The sequence below is a fragment of the Capricornis sumatraensis genome, chromosome 5 (assembly GCF_032405125.1).
Source record: "Capricornis sumatraensis isolate serow.1 chromosome 5, serow.2, whole genome shotgun sequence".
NCBI lineage: Eukaryota > Metazoa > Chordata > Mammalia > Artiodactyla > Bovidae > Capricornis > Capricornis sumatraensis.
In genome coordinates this window covers 24,317,011-24,339,266 of record NC_091073.1, presented here as the reverse complement: position 1 = coordinate 24,339,266, position 22,256 = coordinate 24,317,011, and the positions used below count along the sequence as shown (strand labels likewise).

At 37.9% G+C, this 22,256-nt stretch overlaps 1 protein-coding gene across 1 annotated transcript in view; it reads left to right on the top strand.

The window, feature by feature from the left end:
• Positions 1 to 22,256, top strand: part of THSD7A (thrombospondin type 1 domain containing 7A) — a 473,410-nt gene that overhangs the window by 405,107 nt on the left and 46,047 nt on the right. The window contains exons 12-13 of the mRNA XM_068973061.1: positions 8,338 to 8,532; positions 9,967 to 10,230. Coding sequence (XP_068829162.1) covers positions 8,338 to 8,532; positions 9,967 to 10,230 — 459 coding nt within the window. The remainder of the gene's footprint in view (positions 1 to 8,337; positions 8,533 to 9,966; positions 10,231 to 22,256) is intronic.

Sequence of the window (22,256 nt, the reverse complement as noted above, 5' to 3'; positions counted from 1 at the left end):
GTGTTTGCAAAGAGTTAGACATGACTGAAGGGACTTAGCACAGCATGGCCATTATAGACAGATAACTTTACTCTTCAGTTTTACTCTTAATCCTGTTATCAGCATAGTTCCAGCTGTAGGAACTCTCAGCTACGGTGATGCGCGTTGCAAAGGAGCTGGAGAGCAGTTGTGTTCCCAGAGTCTCTTTAATGAGTCACCAACAATAGCTGCTTATCATCCCAGTGCTGGCACTCCTTGTAAAGCAAAGCAATGAGAATCAGCCTTCCCTGCAAATGAGTTAGAATAACACAGGTGTAAGAAGATCGGAAGATTCTACTCCAGTCAGGTAAACGCAGTCATGACCAAGTCTATATTCTGTGTATTTCAAACCTATGTGAAAGTACTCTCTATGGAAATGCTTTACATTAGAACACAATAGGGAGTTTGGAGTCATAAGGAACTTCAGCGAGGCTTTGGATTTTGAGAATGGTGCTTTGAGAAAATTTCATCTAGCAGTAGTGGTGGTTGTTTAGCCACTAAATCACGTCCGACTCTTTCTTTCGTGACCCCATGGACTGTAACCCACCAGGCTCCTCTGTCCATGGAATTTCCCAACAAGGATACTGGAGTGGGTTGCCATTTCCTTCTCTAGGGGATCTTCCTGACTCATGGATCAAACCTCCATCTCCCACATTGCAGACAGATTCTTCACTGCTGAGCCACCAGGGAATCCCTTATCTAGTGATATAAGCACTAAAAAGAGAGAGGAGAAAAAGGTATTTTAAAGAAGGAATTAACAGGGTTTTGCAACTTTAAATCATTCTTAAATCTCACAGGGAAATTTTAGAAGGCTTTTGAAATAGGTATATTTCTTATTTTTTGTCAATAAAAGAAATGCAAATAACAAAATTACATCTACAGTCTATTTAATTTTTAAGTGTATGTATACAGGTTATATTTGCTTTGTGCTATTCAAGTCACTTGGTATAAACTTTTAATAGAACTGTAACCTCTACTGTCTCCTCTCTGCTCACATTTCTACAGTTTAGATGGCATTTAGAGGGCTAAATGATCAATTGGTCAGTGACTATGTCATTGAAACATGGCCCTACTAGCTGTCGCTAGAGTCATCATTACATTTCCATTCAAAATAAAAGAGGTGGCTCATATTAATGACAGTTTGGGACATTTTATTTATTTTTTCCTCTATAACTGTCCTAAGGGGGTAATGTCAATCACTACTAATATATATATTTTAACAGTGTTATTACCTTATGACATATATATATCAGGAATATGACCCAAAAATATCATAGATTAGATCCTTGGATTTCATAAATTCAAATGTATTCTTTCTCAATCTCTGTGTTGATCTTGATGCTACCTCCTGCCAAGTGTATTTTCTGTAATTTAGGTGGAACTAGAGTTAATAATCCCCAGGGTCAGCCCTGCCTGATCTCCCATACACTCTGTATCCTTGCATGCCAGGGAATGTCCACTATGATGTTGCTCCATCACTAAGATCTGACATCAGCCTTTACATGGAAGCCAGCCTAATTCAGATGTATTCTCAAGTCCAGACCACAGAAAAGAAAAAAAACTTCAATTGTATGCCTCACATGGCCCTGGGAGTCCTTACCCTGTATCACATATTGGTTAAAAAGGTTATAAAAGGAAAGTCTAGGAATAAAAAGGAAGGTTCTAATTTTCCTCCCAACAAATTTAAATCTAAATGAATTTGTAGAAGGTGAGATGTAAGTATTTAACTATAATTCATGCTGTTATTTTTTGTGAGCAAATAGTGGCTTAAACCGTATTGACACCCTTGGTATCTCTCTTTCAGTTCATTTCTAAAAGATTATACCTTAGAGGCATTGTTGGGGTTTAGGCCCAGAAGATCCGGGCCAATTTATCTCAGAAACTCACATTAATCTATTAATTTTCAGAGACTGTTTTATAATAGGAATGAAAATAATAGTGTAGAAAGAGAAATAAGTAGAAAAGACCCAAGGAGTTTGATGTAAAGAAATTTTGTGCAGACACGGTTTTTATACTCTTCTTTGGGCTAATATATAATATTGTGTGTGTATGTGTATGTGTGAGTTGCTCAGTTGTGTCCGACTCTTTACGACTCCATGGACTGTAGCCTGCCAGGCTCCTCTGTCCTCCAGGCAAGAATACTGGAGGGGGTTGCCATTTCCTTCTCCAGGGGATCTTCCCGACTCACGGATTGAACCTGGGTCTCTTGCATTGCAGGCAGAAGCTTTACCATCTGAGCTACTAGGGAAGCCCATGCTATTTAATATTAATTATATTAATATAACTATTAATATATACTATTTTATATACTATTAATATATACTATTTTATATACTATTAATACTAATTACTATACAATATCTTCATACTCTTCACTGATGTAAGTTGTTATTTAAAACTTCTAGAATTATTTCTGCTTTTAAATTACTTCCTCTAGTTTGCTATGAATATCAGCATTCTAGTTGATTTGGGGATTTTGGTTTGGTTTTAGATCTCTCAGAGCTCTGTCATAAAATAATGAGTAGCATTTGCTGTTTTTTAAATAGCTGATAGAATTCGCTTGACACGGGGGTGTCTTTGTGATGGTTCCTCAGTGCCCTGTTGGTTGTGATGCAGTCAATTAACCCTTCCCAGCTCCCAGTCAAGGATCCAACTGACCTTGGTCTGTGCTGCTCCACGGGGAGCTGATTATTATTTCCTAGTAAGTCTCTACACAAGGACTTTTGCATGTATTAAGAGCATCAGTGAGACTAGAGATCACTGGTAACTATTTAGGATCAATAATTTTTTAAAAAAAAGGTGCATTTCTTTCCATTCGGCCAGAGTTCCAGTCACAAATTGTAATTAGGAAGTGTAATTTGGCAGACTTGTCTGTGAAAAATCTCTTTCACACAGAGAAAGACCAAGATCATTAAATCCACATAGTAAACAACTGGAGCCCTCTTGCATTATTTATAGGTTTGGTCTTTTTTCTAAGCACAATTAGGTCTCTTGGTAACTAGCTTCCACTCACATTAAGCTTTTTCTCTTTTATTTCTACATGATCCATTTTCACTATTGTATTTTTTTTTTCTTTTGTAATACCACAGGAAAAAAACTTCACTCCTCTAATTGCTCAGTCAGCCCATCATATTCTGTCTGCAGGGCTATCCAGACATGGTTGCTGTGGGAAAAGCCATGTTAATATGGCTCAATTTAATAAATAAGGCCTCAGAGCTCCTTGAACTCTTCGTTACATAGAAGCTAACAGCTTTCACGCCACTCGGGCATTGATCTTATTCTGTTTCCTGTAATGAACTTCTGTGTACAAATTTTCAATCTAGTCATTTATTTCTCTCTGATTATTCAAACGAAATGACAACTTGGCCTTACATGCTGAAGGGTAATCCACAGACCAATAGAATACCTTCTTTTGGTGCATCTTGAATAGTAAGGGCATTTCATTCCTCTTCAAAAAAATGAAGATGAGCAACTCCATTCTGAATTCTATTAGATTTATTTCAGAGCTGCATCAGTAGCCTTCCATTTACATACTCATAGATGCATAATTAGATACCCATGTCCTTTTAGCTCAAACCAATGTTATCTATTCCCTTTCATTTCAGAAACCTTTATTATTCTCCACTTTAAAACATAACTCAAAATTCAACTTACATGGAAACACTCTGAATTGGCTCTACTGATTCCACTTATTAATCTTTTTATTTAAATGTATGGGATGTTTCAAAGATGCACAAAAATATAGAGACTGATGTAATGAATACTAGCAGTGTAGTCATCACTGACATAATTTGAACAGATTGTAACATGTTGTCACTCTTGGTCATCAGCTGCTCCTCACACAGGTAAAGATATGCTGGAGTATTTTAAAACAACTCCCAGTTTAGATATAAATCTAGTTTTTTAAACATTACAAAAGTATTATTATAACACTAAACAAAATTAAGTGTAATTCATACCACGTCTAATATTCATACCACATTTAACTGTCCCCCATTGTCTCAATATTGTCTGTATACAATCAGTTTGTTCCAATTTGGATTCATGAATGTCTCCACATTGCATTTGGTTAGAATATTTCTTCAGTCATCTTTAATATAACAATTTGAGCTCCTTTCTTCAGAGCATTTACTTGTTGAAGAAACTGACTTTCTTACTTACCTTTCCAACATTTCCTCAGTATTGTTGGGCTGAGCTTGCCTTGCTTAATTTACAAGTAACCCCCCAGGTAGTCACATGGATATCTTCTAGGCTTTCAGCCTCCTAGAAGCTGCCCATCCATGACACTTAAATAACTTCTGTGCTTCATATAAATAAGCTAACATTGTAAATCAGATTGATATAATCAGCATAAAGAAGGAATTTTGCTTTAAATTAATTGTTTTTACATATGCTGACCTCACTAAGAAGCTTTCATGCCCATTTTCATGGTAATTTATCCATAGGGCAACATGGGTTTGGGCCATCTTCCTAACAAGGCCTCAGCCCAAAGGAAAACTTGGGTAATCATTATACACAAGATACACACCCTGCACGTAAACACAATTGTCTGTGTATATGTAGCTTTCTCATGTGCTAGGAAACCATGCTTGGGATGACACATCTTTTCTGCAGTTAAAACCACCCTATTTTCAGTGTCTTAAAGATGATTTCTAAGATTTATAAAGTTGAGAATTCAGATGGTTCCCTTTCCAAACATTTATATTTTCTTCACCCTAATAGCAGGAAGTTCATTTCAGATTACATTCCTGTTTGAATTGTTGTATTTCCTCCAAGTCAGAATAGAAACAAGTTGAGATGTACGATAAGTTTCAATATATTGTACAAATGGTACTGTTGCTGCTTGTTTGGATAACATTGCATAAGTAATCCATTCAAAATACACTGCTAAACTCTCAGATAAAGGGAGTGAAGTGCTGAGTGGGTTTCTGAGAACAAATATGGGAATTTTACACATTTTTTTCTTTTGAGCTACTTGAAATACTTTTTGAGATTTTGCGTACTACAGGAATATAGACTCTAGATTTATATAAATGGTATAGATTTGCACAGAAGAAATTAGTTTCTAGAATTGTATTGACAGTAATTTTACTTTATTTTGGTTTTTCATGTCCCTTAATGTGATGATGGTTGGAACAATTGTGAAATGAAATTTATAAGAGAGAACCTTAGAAAACCTTAATGGAGAACCCAAGGCAATTGCATTTAGTTTAAAAGATTTATACAAGTCTGTATTTCAGAGAGCAAAATTGGATGCTTAGATAAAACTCATCTTTTTTCTAAGAATATAAATTTAGTTTTGTAGATTATTTTTTCTTTTAGTTAGAAACAGTGTGACTCTATTCACAGCTTAGAACTCTATGGTTAAATTTCTTATTTTCCAAAATAATCATTTTTGAGGTTGCTACATATCCTGATGAGTAAAGATCTAATATTTTCCTCTTTATCAGTCCTTCCTCTTAAGCATCCTTGGGGCAACTTTGGCCACAAACCGTCAGAACTTCCTTTGTATAAAGTGTTCAAGGAGGTGTAGAGAGAATTGCAAAATGGCATGAGCTTATCGATATACTGTATTTTGTAGATTCCTCCTATACCAATTCACAGGTAACAGTCTTCCCACCTACCTGGGTGCTCGTTTTGGTCTACTCCTGTACTCCAAGTTTAAGTTCCCCTTAGCTCATTCCCATGTGCTCAGCCTTTGTTTCCCAAAGCTTGGCACAGTGCCAAGCTTTGGGAAATTGGGCACCAGAGGACCTTCAGTTTTAGTCACAAGTCTCAGGCAAACATATCCTAGTGACTTGAATACTCAGGCTTGTAGGCCTTAAGCTTGAATGGGCATGAGGACTATCCGAGCAACCTGAAAATAAATGCATATTCCGTGACCCCACACACAGAGCTCTCATCCAGGAGCTTTGGACTGAACCCAGAAATCTTCAACTCGAATAGCATTCCAGGAGTATCTGATGCCCCTGGAAATACACTGCCTACTAGAGCAGTGGTCTCATTTCCCTGATACATGTTTGAATCACCAGGGAGCTTTAAAAATGATATTAATGCCTGGGACCCTGCCCTCAACCAGTTAAATCAGAATGTTGGACTTTAGCAAGGGCGTGCACATGTTCCCAAAACTATCGAGGTGATCAGCTGCAGCTTGATGTGAGAGCCTCTACCTGGCACTGGTCTGATGACTACAGTCCACCGGACAACTCTTCTTCCGAGAGGTGAGAGTCTCTTGGAGCACTCAATGTTTTTTCCTGCCACATCAGCTTCCTAAAGTCTACCCCTCTCCCCTCAACCAGGTTTTCATATCTTTAAAATTCACGGACCTCTGTTCATTTCATACAGATTGGCTCTTCCAGTGTTGTGCATATCAAATAAAGAGAGATCTAGAGCTAAGAAATAAGTGTTTTCACCTGCATTTGCCCAATTAATGTAACTTTTCCTACAGCAGTACCAACAAGTTGTGTTCACCGTACACAGAGAAAGTCTTCTTTGGATAAAACTGTTAAATCTTTTTACACACCTCATCACACACTCCTGTACTACAGGGTAGTTTAGTTTTAGCATACAGATCCAGAAGGTCCTGTTTAACCTGGGGCCCTGTGTGCCCTAATGGTAATTTAGGATCAAAATGTCAGGCTCCTTCACCTTCATTTCATGAAGATAGAATTCTGAGCAGAGCAGAGACCAGCCGCAGAGTCGGCCTAGACCAAAAACCTGACAGGCCCACATAAATCAGTCTGACTGGGCCATTTAAGCTGGTTCAATGAAGACTTAACTTTAGGACCAAGGTCTAAATGTTTCTTCTGCTTCCTCAATAAAAAACGAATTCTTTTGAAAACCAGTAGGGGGGAAATGGCTGCGGGAGGAAAGAGGACTTAGATATCACTTGCTCTTTTTCTTTAAGACATTTTACCTTAAAGCAATTTTGCATCTATGATCAATAGGTAAAAAAAAAAACAATGCCTTGTTTTTAAAAATTCAGTCGAACAATATCTTGGGAAAACTAAAATATATAAACCAAAATTTTTTCACCCTTTTTTGAGACTCCATATGTAATTATTGGAAATGTCAACTACGATGTGATAGATTGATTGCTAAAAGTTTTGTCTTAATTTTTTTAATTGGAGGATAATTGCTTTACACTGTTGTGTTGGTTTCTGCTGTATACCAACATGAATCAGCCATAAGTATGTATATGTGTGTTCCCTCCCTCTTGAACCTCCTTCCCCCCTCCCACTCCATCCCACCCCTCTAGGCTGCCACAGAGCACCAGGTTGAGCTCCCTGTGTTATACAGCAACTTCCCATTAACTATCTGTTTTACATGTGGTAATATATATATTTCAGTGCTACTACCTCAATTCATCCCACCCTTGTCTTCATTTTAAGCTCATGGTTGTTATTTGTGCATGTGAAGAACTTGTACACAGAGGGAAGTAGGGAAGGACTTTGAAACTGCCCTCTCCCATTAATCATTAATCACTTCAAAGCCATCACAAGAAGCTTTCAATGTAATTTTAAAAAGAAACATGCTTCTTTTATGCAAATGGAGCTCTGTGACAAGTTTCATAAGCATTCTCCCCAACCCAAACCTTCCAAAGATTTTACTGCCACTAAGACCTTTCTAGGGGCTTCCCAGGTGGCACAGTGGTAAAGAATCTGCCTGCTAATGCAGGAGACATCGGTTGGATCCCTGGCTCGGGACTATCCCCTGGAGTAGGAAATGGCAACCCACTCCAGTATTCTTGCCTGGAAATTTCCATGCGCAGCAGAGCCTGTCTGTTTTCTCTTTTAAATAATTCATTTCTAAATATAATCCACATGTGACTTAATATCTTTGAAAGTGAAAGTATTAGTTGCTCAATTATGTCCAACTCTTTGCAGTCCCATGGACTATAGCCCGCCAGGTTCCTTTGTCCTTGAAATTCTCCAGGCAAAAATCTTGGAATGGATACCCTTCTCCAGGAGATCTTCCTGACCCAGGGATAGAACCCAGGCCTCCCGCATTGCAGGCAGATTCTTTACCATCTGAACCACCAGGGAAGCCCTAAAATCCTTAATAACATCTAATAAAACCTGCTGTGTGCGTGTGTTTGCTTCTGTTGTGTCTGACAGATATCTGGTATTTTTAAAATGCTATAGGATCAATTTAATGACCACTGTGATTAATAGAAACACTGCTACCAGATTTCTGCTGCAAATAAAAAGTCAGAAGAGGATTTCTCCACCTAAGTAAAACAATGTTAGGTTAATTCCTGATTAAGGGTAATTACAGACATTCAGATTCATGATAAATAGCCCTTTGCTTTTCCTTTAGCCATTACTTGTCGAAAGCAAGATGGAGGCCAGGCTGGCATCCATGAATGCCTCCGGTATGCAGGCCCTGTGCCAGCCCTCACCCAAGCCTGCCAGATGCCTTGCCAAGATGACTGTCAGCTCACCAGCTGGTCCAGGTTTTCTTCATGCAATGGAGACTGCGGCGCAGTTAGGACCAGAAAGCGTGCTATCGTTGGTAAGAATAATTGGGATGCCAAAGCCAACACTTGCCAAGGCAGAAAAACATAATAAAAAGTCAGAACAAGATAGTTCTGACAGTGTATTTGGAAAATGCACGGATATGCCTTATTCTCTCCGTCGTAACACTTAATGTGGTAGTGGAGTCAGAGCTGTATTTTAACATAAGGTGGCGTGACAGATGCATTGTGTACTTTTAGTAGAAAAAGTAGCCTTGAAAATTGAACTCTGTCTGCCTAAATGATCTGCGCTAGATTACTTTTTGTTTTAAACATGTACCTTTGTTGAATTACCAATAGACTGTGAGGTGCTTAGAAAAGTTTTTTAGGAACCCAGGGAGAGGTTGTGACTTGATTTTCTTAAAGTCATCCTCCTTGTCACAACCTCAGATTATCCTTCATCATCTAGAAGAAAAATACGACATTAATTCTGTATCTGAAAGCTTTATTTTTAAAAGGTAGTCACAGTGGCAAAAAGCATAATGAGCAGAAACAGGAGCCGTCATGCTGAACTAAACTCTGATGCATTCAAAAATACTCAATGGCCGAAGAAACCTAAAAATATTCATGCTAGTAGAGTATTCAGAATATGAAGCGGTAAAATAGACCAGCTGTCATAATGAAGACTTTTGAAAACTGTATAAGGCAGCTTATGAAAGTTAAAAATATATATGACATATGTAACTAGTTATGTGCAATATAATTAATATATATGACATAAATATATGTAATCTAATTAAAATAATGGTTTTATTCAGGCACATATTACTATTATACTTAAGTTTTTATCTTACAAGGGAATTTATTTAGGTTTACACACAAACTATTTCTGATATTTTTATTTAATATTAAACATTTTCATTTTTACTATCATTATTCCCTACATTAATCATCAAGTATGTCAAAATGATTGTTCTTCAGAACTATTGAAAGATGTGAAATCACAATCAGAAAAGTAAATGTGAAAGTCTCATTTTCTGAATTATAACCCCTTATATAACTATACCATCTATTTGGACTTAACAGAAAGTTAGTTACTATGTGGACCTGTGCAGTGACTGTCTCTCTCTTCATGTCATATTTTTGCACAGATTATAAAGGAGATATTTATGCAGTTACCTCAGACTCCCCAATCAATGAAAGCACGTGATCATCTGAGAGGATTTTAATCCTTTCGAGGAGTGTAAAATCCAGCACAACAGTTAGTGCCTTATTCAAAATGGGCTATTTTTAATTGAGAACAAAAAGAAAATTTTCACTATGCAAAGAACCCAATATAACAAAAACCTACATAAAAAGCACTGCGAAGGGAGAAAGTGGCATTTATTTATAGGCTACAGTTGAATACAGTTAAAAATAAAGGAAGATAGGAAAGGAAAAAAACGGATGCTTGGTATTAATAACGGTATTTTCCAACTTAATTTTCTCCACAGGAAAAAGTAAGAAGAAGGAAAAATGTAAAAATTCTCATCTGTACCCCCTGATTGAGACGCAGTACTGTCCCTGTGACAAGTATAACGCACAGCCTGTGGGAAACTGGTCCGACTGCATTTTGCCCGAGGGGAAGGTGGAAGTGTTGCTGGGAATGAAGGCCCAAGGAGATACCAAGGAATGTGGTCAAGGATATCGCTACCAGGCGATGGCGTGCTATGACCAGAATGGCAGGCTGGTGGAGACGTCCAGGTGCAACAGCCACGGTAGTCCAGTTTTTCCTCACTGTTGTACATTCGTTATCTTTGGGGTTGAAACACACCTGTTTCAGGGTGGAGGGAAATGAAAGTTTACCGAAGTGAGTTCTACACTGAACAGCAGGGGCACCACCACACTGTATGTCTATCATTTACATATGACAGGACATTCAGTGGCACTTCTCTCATTGTCCAGAAGTTGGCAACCAAGTCCCAAAGCTGGTGACAGGGAAGCCTTGCTGTGCAGTGCTTAGTCATTCCGTCCTGTCTAACTCTTTGTGACCATATGGACTGCAACCCGCCAGGCTCCTCTGTCCATGAGATTCTCCAGGCAAGAATACTGGAGTGGGTTGCCATGCCCTCCTCCAAGGGATGTTGCTAACCCAGGGATTGAACCCAGGTCCCCCGCATTGCAGGCAGATTCTTTACCAACTGAGCCACCAGGGATCCTTACATGTAGGCAAATGGTGCCAGAGACCTCCTCTGAGGCTGAGTAGGCTTGACAATCCCCAGCAAGTCTGGGTACAGAGAGTGGGGAGGAGTAGAGAAGATGTGAATATAATTTGAGAATAAAGTTTTGAACTAGACAGACTTTTAAGAACTGAACTGGCAAGATTCATGATGTGCCTAAGGTACATTCAGTGGCAGAGGAGAAAGATTGAAAGCCATAATTTGTGAAAACTTGAGCATCTCTTGTTTATTCATCATTAAGTTGAGACTGGCCCGAACAAACAAAACCAGAAAAAGGTACGTAGAGTTAGGAAACTTTTGTTTTCCAAGGAAACAAAAAGTATATCAAAAAAAAGAAGCTAAGATACTGTGTTAATGAGTTGCCAAAAGTTTGTAAAGAGTGGTTTTGACCTAAGTATGTAGTGAACTCTGGTTCTACATCATAATATAGTCAGCTTTAAGCAATATTTCTTCATTCTTTTAATGTATCTGTCATTTTATTATGGAATGAGATGTTTCCTATGGGTCAGCCTGAATCACGGATGTCACTTGAGGATGTCATGAATGTCACAAAATATTGTTTGTACCAGTATTTGCACACATTGGACAGTGATCTTCCTCCGTTCATGGAGGTGACTTGAGAAAGATGAATTAAACTACTAGGAGAGAGGTACATGGTAGTTACCCTCCAACCTTGCTGCAATAACTTCTGCCGTTGGAATAGAACTCCTCCAGTTTTATTATATAGTTCAGAAGAGAACATAAACTAATAGAATCATCTCACATATATAAACCATTATGGGGTATCGTGGTGACACACTTATGGAATCTCTTAAATCTGTCCCCAAAATGAGGTTTCCAAAAACCCTGACTTTTTTTTTACCTTATCTAATAATTACTGTTATATCAAAGTCTAGTAATAGGAGCCCCCATTATAAGACTCCGTTATGTTGAAGCTCTGGATATAAGAATTTTGTATATGTGCATTTCTAAATTTAAGGTTATTGTATGCATTTAGAACAATATTAAGTTTAGTATGCCTTGAAAAGCTTCGGTAAGAGTAATTGCTTTTTTATTCTCTGTATCAAATAATATTTTTGTTGTTCGGTCACTAAGTCAGTGTATCCGACTCTGCAACCCCATCAACTGCAGCACACCAGGCTCCTCTGTCCTCCACTATCTCCCAGACTTTGCTCAAGTTCATTGAGTCAGTGATGCTATCTAACCATCTCATCCTGTGCCACTCCCTTCTCTTGTAGCCTTCAATCGTTCCCAGTATCCGTCTTTTCCAAAGAGTCAGCTCTTTGCATCATGTGGGCAAAGTATTGGATCTTCAGCATTAGTACTTCCAGTGAATATTCAGGACTGATTTCCTTTAGGATTGACTGGTTTGATATCCTTGTTGTCCAAGGGACTCTCAAGAGTCTTATCCAGCACCACTGTTCAAAAGCATTAATTCTTCGGCACTCAGCCTTCTTTATGGCCCAACTCTAATAGTTGTACATGACTACTAGAAAAACCGTAGCTTTGACTATACAGATCTTTGTTGGCAAAGTGATGTCTCTGCTTTTGAATATGCTGTCTAGGTTTGTCATAGCTTTCCTTCCAAAGAGCATGTGTCTTTTCATATCATGGCTGCAATCACTGTCTGCAGTGATTTTGGAGCCCAAGAAAATAAAATCTATCACTGCTTCCACATTTTCCCCTTCTATTTGCCATGGAGTGATGGGACCAGAGGCCATGATGTTAGTTTTTTGAATGTTGAGTTTCCAAGCCAGCTTTTTCACTCTCTTCTTTTCACCCTCATCAAGAGGCTCTTTAGTTCCTTTTCACTTTCTACCATTAGAGTGGTATCATCTGCATATCTGAGATTGTTGATATTTCTCCTGGCCGTCTTGATTCCAGCTTGTGCTTCATCCAGCCCGGCATTTCACGTGATGTACTCTCCGTAAGTTAAATAACATAGGTGCCATAAATAGCAGGAAAAATGTAAATGCACCTGCCATTCTGAGGTGATATGATGATAATGTAGAAGATCCATAGTGAGTCATTAAAACGTAAAAATAAAGATCACTTAAAAATGTTTCTCCTGACTTGTAGCATGTAAGTGTTTGCTCACATTTTAAATTGTTACTCGTAGTGAATCACCAAGATAATCATTTGTTTTTAATATAGCCTGTAAGCTTTCAGAATGACTCTCATCTATTCTCTCTTTTACCCTGATCTGCTAATTATATGCATGAGTGCTTCAGTAAACTACTTAACAGTCAATCTTATTTTTAGAAAAAAAAAAAAAGAAAAAGGAAACTTTAAAAATATCTTGTGACTCGCATGAAAATGTTTCAGTTCAGTTCAGTCACTGTCATGTCCGACTCTTTGTGACCCCATGGACTCCAGCACACCAGGCTTCCCTGTCCATCACCAACTCCTGGAGCTTGCTCAAACTCATGTTCATGGAGTCAGTGATGCCATCCAACCATCTCATCCTCTGTCATCCTCTTCTCCTCCTGCCTTCAATCTTTCCCAGCATCAGGGTCTTTTCCAGCGAGTCAGCTCTTCGCATCAGGAGGCCAAAGTATTGAAGTTTCAGCTTCAGCATCAGTCCTTCCAATGAATATTCAGGACTGATTTCCTCTAGGACTGACTGCTTTGACCTCCTTGCAGTCCAAGGGACTCTCAAGAGTCTTCTCCAAAAATATGTCTGATCCCTTGAAAAGAGTCTAACTACAGAAAAAACTGAAATTGACCAAAAGCAGTAGACTTCCTGCCTAAGCACTGTCGATTCGAAGCGTGAAGAATTCAGTTCTGTATTTTAAAAGAAGAGCATATCTAGGAAAAAGGTGGGTTCCTGGAAGCACTGAAGTTCATGGAAATTGTGAAAGGATCAAAGATCTTCGAGTGAACTGTTCCAATTTAGTTGTTTGTGTCTATCCAGCATCACTCCTTTCTCAGTAAATCTGATCTATGATGCATATCCAGTGGGATATTTTAGTGTTTACTAACAGTTTTACTCAAAGTCTGAGGAAATTGACTCTCTATTGCCTGATTTCTTTGGAATTACTACTGATGTTCTGTCAATCCTGATAGTGGAATGCTATCACTTTGGTACTCTATCCTAGGCGTTCTCTAAATTGCAGTTTCTATGACCCCTGCCTTTGCTCAGCCAAATCAGCTTTCCAGATGTATGGTGGAAATGGGATTTTAAAGTGGTTTTCAAGAAAAGTCTCTTACAGCTTTCAGTTTAAACATAAAATTGACCCCCAAGTGTGTGCAGTGCAAAGACACTAATCCCCTGTCCTGTTCAATAGTGGCCTTATGGCATTTCTGTTTAATCTGTGTTATCCATCTGTGGGTCATATTATCAGTTATTATACTGATAAACAGTTTGACTGTCACCAGTTTAAGTATATTACTTTAGGTCATTTCCCATGTGGTTACCATTTTTTTTATAAAATATCTGTAACTCAAGGCACAATTCTGTCTGGAATTTCTCGCAGTGATAGACTCTGTACTGAAAAGCAATACCAATACTCCAAAAATCTGATCTTTAAGTATACCTGGGAGCCAAATAAATGTTCACCCTTCCTGATACATGGTATTAAATATAGTTCCCATGCAAATGTTAGTATATGAATAGATTTTTGGCTATTATCTCTTCTGACCTCATAATACAAACTACATATATTTACTTTTGCTATGAAATCTTAGACAGTGTCACTACTGGCAACAGACTGTAAATCACTCAAAAACCGAATTACACATTTTCTCCTCACTGCTAGAATCCTCTAAGACCTTGATTGTTGTTCTTCTCTAACCCGTGTCCAACTCTTTGCCCCCATGGACTGCAGCACGCCAGGCTTTCCTATCCTTCACTATCTCCCAGAGTTTACGAAAACTCATGTCCATTGATTCAATGATGCCATCCAACCATTTCATTCTCTGTTGCCTCCTTCTCCTCCTGCCCTCAGTATTTCCCAGCATCAGGGTCTGTTCCAAAGAACTTGATTGGTTTACTAGAAATTGATTGTCCATGCACATAGTACTAGGTACTTCTCCAGTTAATCACTCTTAAAATTTCACTTAACAAGAGGTAGAACTTCTGGAATTATGATATCATTTAACCTCTATATTTTGAAGAATCATAGAGGTAACCTAGCTTATGCAAGGTACATGTATACAAGATTCTTATTGAAATGTGACAGATTTTATTATGCTATCCCTCAACCCAACCCAGATCACCCAAAACCCCTTTTTCTGCTCAACATTTTGTATTTCAAAAGCATCTATCACTCTATAACATGCCATGTAATTTATTTAGTATATTTTTATCTATGTTGTATCTCCTGTACAAAAATGTAGATTGGCGAAGTTATCTTTGACTACTCTATTCACTCATGTATCCCAAGCACTAGAACAGTAGGTGCTCAGTAAGTGTCTGTAGAATGAATGAATGAGTGAAGAGTTGGAGAGAATTTTTATTGCTATGTTTGATCTACAATCAGGCTCGGACACTTTTTCCAAACAGTGTCCTTCCCCCTGTGTCACAGTTCTGGGATATAATCAAACAGATCACTGAGAACTAAGATCTTTGGAATAAACATATACATGCCACAAACTTTCTGTATGCTCTTCATCAAGTATGCGTGCTTTTCTCTGCCTACTAAATTGTAGGTAGGTTCAGAATCGCCTGATTTGTACAATACCAGATTTGGACAACAGCTTATCACTTGGTTTATATTAGCAAACTGTGACAACTTGCTTTTTCCCAGCCTATGTTTACAGCTTCAGTTGGGAATATTGAATTTTTATTTAATTCTCTTTGTGTCCACTCAACTTCCCTTGAGAAAATAAGGAATAACATTTCTATTAGATTTATCTCAAAACAACACTTTCAAGGTGAATGAGATAAATTGTAAAAGTGCCAGATACTCAAGTCTTGAGCTCTTTGAATTATGTAATTTCTTCCAGATGCTTCTCTTCAATCTTTACTCTCAGCATATTTGTCTTTGATGTTCCTCATATCGAGTTTAAGCCACAATGCACCATCAACAGATATTCTAAAATTGAACTCATTTTTATTTGTAATGTTTTATCATCTGTTAATGTCAAAGAAGCAGAAAAGCCTATCTGATAGGACTGTTTTTCTTGAGCCCATGCTGTTATGTATACATAGGTCTCCTATCACCTAAAAGTAATTTTATATGTTGCTGTTCATACCTCGCAAATACTTACCAGCTTGGACAGACTCTGAGGAAACTTGAGAATCAGCTTTTAGGTTAAGTTGTGTGTGCACTCAGTTGCTTCATTCATGTCCAACTCTTTACAACCCCGTGGACTGTAGCCTACCAGGCTCCACTGTCCATGGTTAAATTATTTGTTATCAAATGTTTTCCTAAAGGGCCAAAAGCAAATATTTCAGGATCTGCAGGCCAAAAGGTATCTGTAACCACTACCCAATTCTGCAGTTATAGCATGAAAGCAGCCAGAGACAAGATGTGAGTGAATTGCACAGGTATGTTCCAATAAAACTTTATTTACAAAAATAGGCTGTCAGCCTAGGCTATCATTTGCCAACTGGGATTTGAACCCTTCTTACTCAGACCAGCAGCATAGACATTCCAGAAAAGCCACTGGAAATTCAGCCCACATTGCAGAGCTGCTGAGTCAGAATCTGCACTCTGACAAGATGGCGGGGAGGTGGGGGTGTGCAGAGGGTGTCAAAATAATCAACACCTAATGGATGATAGTTCACTTGCTTACCAGTTGTGGGGAGGAGCACAAACATTAGGAAGTTTTTAAAATCTGTAAATATGGATCTTTATAAAGTCAATGCCTATTTAGGTATAATTTTGAAAACAGAATGAGTTCTGTGGGATCTTCTGTGAAAGGATATTGGCAAGTTAACAATTGCCCTGAGGATGAGGAAAGTCTTTTTTTTGGCTCAGACAGGGATATAGGAGAGACCTCTGTGTTTATTTACTGCTCTATTCATAAACAGAGTACGGTATTGTGTTAAAGTGTTGTATGTGCTTTTGACTTTGTGCACTCAGTATTCAAAATCCAGTGACTAAATTCTAGGACTTTATACTGCCTTTTGACCATCATGCTGGCATTCAGATACCTGTACTACTTGCTCCAGGACACATTACACTCTTTTAATTATTTCAGTCTTTTAACTAGAGTTGCTATTGAATTGTTCAGCATAGTTTGTCTAATGTCTCAGTGGTATTAGATTAGTTTCCCTTTAACATTAATTCTAAAATATAATGATTTATATTGATTCTTTCATGCTTTCTCTCTTTGCCTAGCATGTTTATGAATGGTATCACAGAGAACCTTCTGGACAGTAATTAATGGCTTTAGCAGTTAATTTTGGAAGCATCAGTGGGGTTCAGAGTATGCCCATTAAAATTTGATATTTTGCAAAACCCTTTCTGGCACCCACAGTCATTCTTACAGGTTGCTTCATAGGGGGTTTGTACTGCAATACTAATTGTTTTAATAAAAAGAAAGCTCTGCAAACTTTACAAGTGAAACAAAGGCTTTTTAGTAAGATATTTTCATTTTATAATGATGGCTCACCCTATGGCAACATTTAATATTATTGCATAATAACCTAAATGATCTCCATCTTTATTTCACCAGTTTCCTGCAGTTATGATGTGGATGATTTGAAAACAGGTATCATGTTTGAATGATTGTCCCTCAGTGTTATAAGGAACTGTAAATGCTGGATGCTGCCTTATCAGTCAGAAATTCTTGTATACATGCCACCAAGTGTGGGGGTTTTTTTCCTATTAGAATTTATGTGAACAAAAAAAAAGACCATCAACAAAACTTAGAAAAGGAATGCATCCTAAGTGTATTTCTTGTACAAGTGCCCAACTGAAATTTTTTAAATTCAGAGAGTACTCAATTTACAAGTAAATTTTAGATCAAGAACATGTACTTTTAAGACATTGTAGAGCTCAGAGTACATCTGAGAAAATTAATTATGGATATGAAGAAAGTAGATTCTGAAATAACCTACATGACCACTGAACCATAATATACCTGGAATGTTTTCCTTTTTGTAATGAAATTCTATAGAAGATGATATAAGTTTAACATTAAACGTTAATTAGAAACAAAATGGAGTGAGAAATTATTCCTTTTTGTAGTAGATGCCTGTATTTGAGGAAGAGCATGTTTCATTAAACCAGGAAAAAAGGCAATTTTTTAACTTTTAATTTTTTAAATGAGCTGAAATGGCATGCTGATTTCTCTAAGAAACTTTTTCAGTTGGTAGTATTTTTCTAACGTCTTAATTCATTTTAAAATGTAACCCTTTCATTTGATAACACAGATAAAGCTAGTGTTGCTTTTACAGTCATCTTTCACAATTGGGATCTTTTTCCCTTCAAATGTAAAAAGACAGGCAGAGAGTGGGAGACTTTTCCTGAGGTAGAAGATGCAAGTTTAAAGAACCAGGGAAATGAAGAAGGGGCTACTGTGGATATGCAGGCACAAAAAGAAACCAGGTGCCTAGGGTGGGGTATAAATAAAGTGTGGTACCAGCATTATTTCCTAACAGGCTCCCTGAAGGAGGACCGTAGAGGTTGAGGGTGACTTTCCTTGGCAGTTTCCCTGCAGCTACCATTCATGCTGTATGAGATGGGAATACTTCTGGTGTTACCCTTAGTTCTGTGTGCTCCGTGTCACAGAGACCTCAGCTTAACTAGTACTTATAAGGTTTTAAGCTGCGCTCCATGGAGCCCCTCAGGCCAGGCTGTCAAACATAGCCTCCAGGATACTCCATACACGTACTGGGCTTTCTACCTTTTAGGAACAAAGTGTTTCACTGCTTAAAATAAAATTTAACTACCAAGGACAATTCATTATTTGCAACAGCAGCAGAGAAAAATCTATTTACCTTTGTCTTTATCAACAATATCTGCTATTATGTTTTATTCCACATCCTTTCTTTTGGGCTCTGACCCTTCCCCCTCTCTAATGCCTTAGAGGAAAGATAACACCGAGTGAGTGAGGGAAAGTCACTCAGCCGTGTCGACTCTTTGAGACAACCCCATAGTCTATACAGCCCATGGAATTCTCCAGGCCAGAATACTGGAGTGGGTAGCCTTTGCTTCTCCAGGGGATCTTCCCAGTCCAGGGATTAAACCCAGGTCTCCCGCATTGCAGGCTGATTCTTTACCAGCTGAGCCACAAGGGAAGCCCTAAGATAACACTAACTTAAGGGAAATGATTAGGTGTGGTAATCTTGCTAATAACAATGATAATTTGATTGATAAAGCCACAAAGTTGTTCATTACTCATGTTGTGTTATGTTGTTGTTGAGGGTGTTGTAGTTGTTCAGTCACTAAGTCTTGTCCGACTTTCTTGCTACCCCAGGGACTATAACCTTCCAGGCTCCTGTCTGTGGGAGAATACTGGAGTGGGCTGCCAGTTTCTCCTCCAGGGGATCTTCCCGACCCAGGAATGAAACCAGCGTCTCCTGCATCGCAGGCAGCTTCTTTACCACTGAGCCGCCAGGGAAGCCTATTGTATTATAAGGTTTAATAATTCTTAGAGATACTAACTGACCCTCATATAGAATCCTGTTATATTAATGCCCTGCAAGGCCAAAGTAACCGTAATACCCATAAGTTGAATATAGTCTTATACCCTTTAGTTGAGTGTGTTCTCATTTCAGAACTCCCCCTGTAGCTCAGTGGGTAAAGAATCCGTCTGCAATGCAGGTGACACAGGAAACTAAAGTTCGATCCCTGGTCTTTTTCTACTTTAAAGCATCATCACAATGGTTATGTAGTGAGCAAGGCTTATACATAGGAATTTTTTTGTAAATGCATGAAGAATTAGACATAAACCATATGGTTTTTATTAGACATAAACCATATCAATGGGCTCAAAAAGTAACCTGAGAGCACTCCAACATATTTGTGGGCATTTTAAAGTTAAATTTAAAAGGAACATCTTCACTTGCATTTACTCTCCAGTGTTGTAGCCATTTTTTCATAGTTACATTGAAAGCCAGTTTAGCCCTGACAAGAAATTGTAGTTAATCTGAATAAACACACAATGGTCGTTTAAAATAGTCATTAAAAAAATATTCAAGAAGTTTATCTGCATAACTGTTCCCTCTCTCTTTGCCATTAGTTTCACCTTTACTTCTTTAAAACTTTTAAGTATAAACTAAGAAGAAATTTTCTTAAGTTTAGGGGTTTTGTTTTTGTTTGTTAGCTTTTGCATTTTTTCCCTTATCTAGAAATGGACATAAAAAGGTCTAATTAAACACTAAAATTCTGTACAGCTCAAAACATGAATCCAGTTTGCATTATAATTACAACCTATCGGAATGATCTGTTTCTTACTGGTCCAGTGAGATGCTGTAGGAAAAAGTTAAGAAGCATATAAGGCAGTGTGTGAGTCATTCGCCTAGAGATGCACAGTTCATGTTAGCAAAGAAACGACACATAAAAAAAAGAAAGCCCAGGGTAAAAAGACCTGTTTAACCTAGTTTAATGCAACAATTTTCCAACTTGCTTGACCATGTAATTTATAAAAAATCATGTTTAACAATTATTAGGATCTTCTCTTCCCAACCCAGGACTCAAACCCGGGTCTCCCACACTTCAGGCAGATTCTTTACTGTCTGAGCCACCAGGGATGCCAAGAATCCAACAAACTAGTGTATAAAGATCATCCTTTGGAAATACTTCATGTCATTGTGTGATTCTTGTTGACTACAAGAACAGTGCCCTGAAGGATCCAGTTAAAAATAAATCACTCTACTGTTTCAAAGTGAATTTGTTTCCTATTACTTCATAATCTGAACACTCTATCAAATATGTTTATATTGCTGACAAAGCCCAATTTCCAAAATGGGTTCTTAGAACTATTTTTCTAATTTTTCATATAATATTAGTAAAAATTATAAATGTTAGATTTGGGGAGAAAAAGTCCATAAATACCTTCATGTATGTAATTATTCTCAAAGTTTTTATTTTGGTTGAATAAGTAAACTTTGGACATGGGCTCTTGCATAAATAAGTTTATCCTTTTTAAGTAAAATTTACATCTGAAAGTAGAATTCATTTCTGTCACTAACTACCTGGACTTGGGCTAAACTTCACAGGTTAAGGGTTCAGTCCTCTGCAAGACTGCTCTCGCTTCAGACATGAGCTGTGCATGTTCGGGGATCCCAGGTGAGCCTTGCTTCTGACCAACTGGCCACAGATTTCGGGGTCCCCAGGTTCATTAATTCACTGGGATGATTCAGAGAACTCGGAAAACACCATACTTACAATTAGAGTTTTATTATAGCAAAAGGATAAAAATCAGAACCTGTCAATAGAAGGGACACACAGACGAGGGCTGGGAGGGTCCCAAACACTGGGCATCCATGCTGTCACCCCGTGGAACCAGGAGACATCACCGTCTTAGCCCATGGATGCCCTTTACCAGCCTGAGCTTTTGTGTCCAGTTTGCTAGTGGGGAAGGAGTTATTATGTAGGCATTATTAGTTGAATCATTGACCACAGAGTTAAACTCAATCTCCTCTCCCCAGAGGTTGGGAGGATATCAAGAGGCTGAAAGCCCCAAGCTTTTTAAACACATGGTTGGTCTTCGTGGTATAGTCATCCCCCTTCCTTAGACAGCTTCACATCAACTCACATGTAGTCTAAGAGGCCCACCATGAATAACAAAGATACTCCTGTCACTCAGGAAATTTCAGAGCTTAGAAGCTGTCTACCAGGAATCAGGGAAACGGAACAGCCAAAGTCATCATTATACAGCAGCGTTATAGAGTTTGCTATTAGAAATGGCCTTGATCATGAACTACGTATGTATACTGCCTGAATCTGAATGTTCCTAGTCATTGGGTAAGCTATCAGTATTGGAAGAGCAACAGCTACAAAATCTGACAGCAATTAAAACTAATGTTGAAATTTTCTGAGAAAGTCTCTAAGTACCTAGTAGATATGAAGAGATATGAATTCACATGTATATGAAACAAAAATATAAAAATAAAAATAACTGTTTATTGCAGTTACATAAACTTACCTGAATACTTCATTATGAACATTTTAATTGCCCAGGGTTGATTCATAACGTTTCATACACTGAATATAAGAATTTTATAGGTAGAACGGTTGATTATAGGAGTTTGGATATATACATGGTAGTTTAGTTTCCCCAGCTTTTCAAGTTATCTGTTCTTAATATATAATTACAAAAGAATATTATATTCATTTTGAAACTTCTTTACAGTGACCTTTTTCAGTATTTTCAAATCCATAAGGACAATAGTAGATAAACTTCTAGCTAAATGTTCTCATTTGCAATTGCAGTCATGTGCATATAACACACATTTAAGCAGGATAGATTTTTCAGGTCACTTTTGAGATTAATCTAGATGTTTCCAATGGAGTGCCAGCAGAATTCATTCACACAGCTGTAAATCAGAACCAACCAATATGTTCCACGTGCTTTCAAAATGAATTCTTTAATCTATCAACAGTACACCTTTCAACAGCACAATGTCATAATTGGGAAAGTTGTTGAAAGCTACTTTATCTGCACAT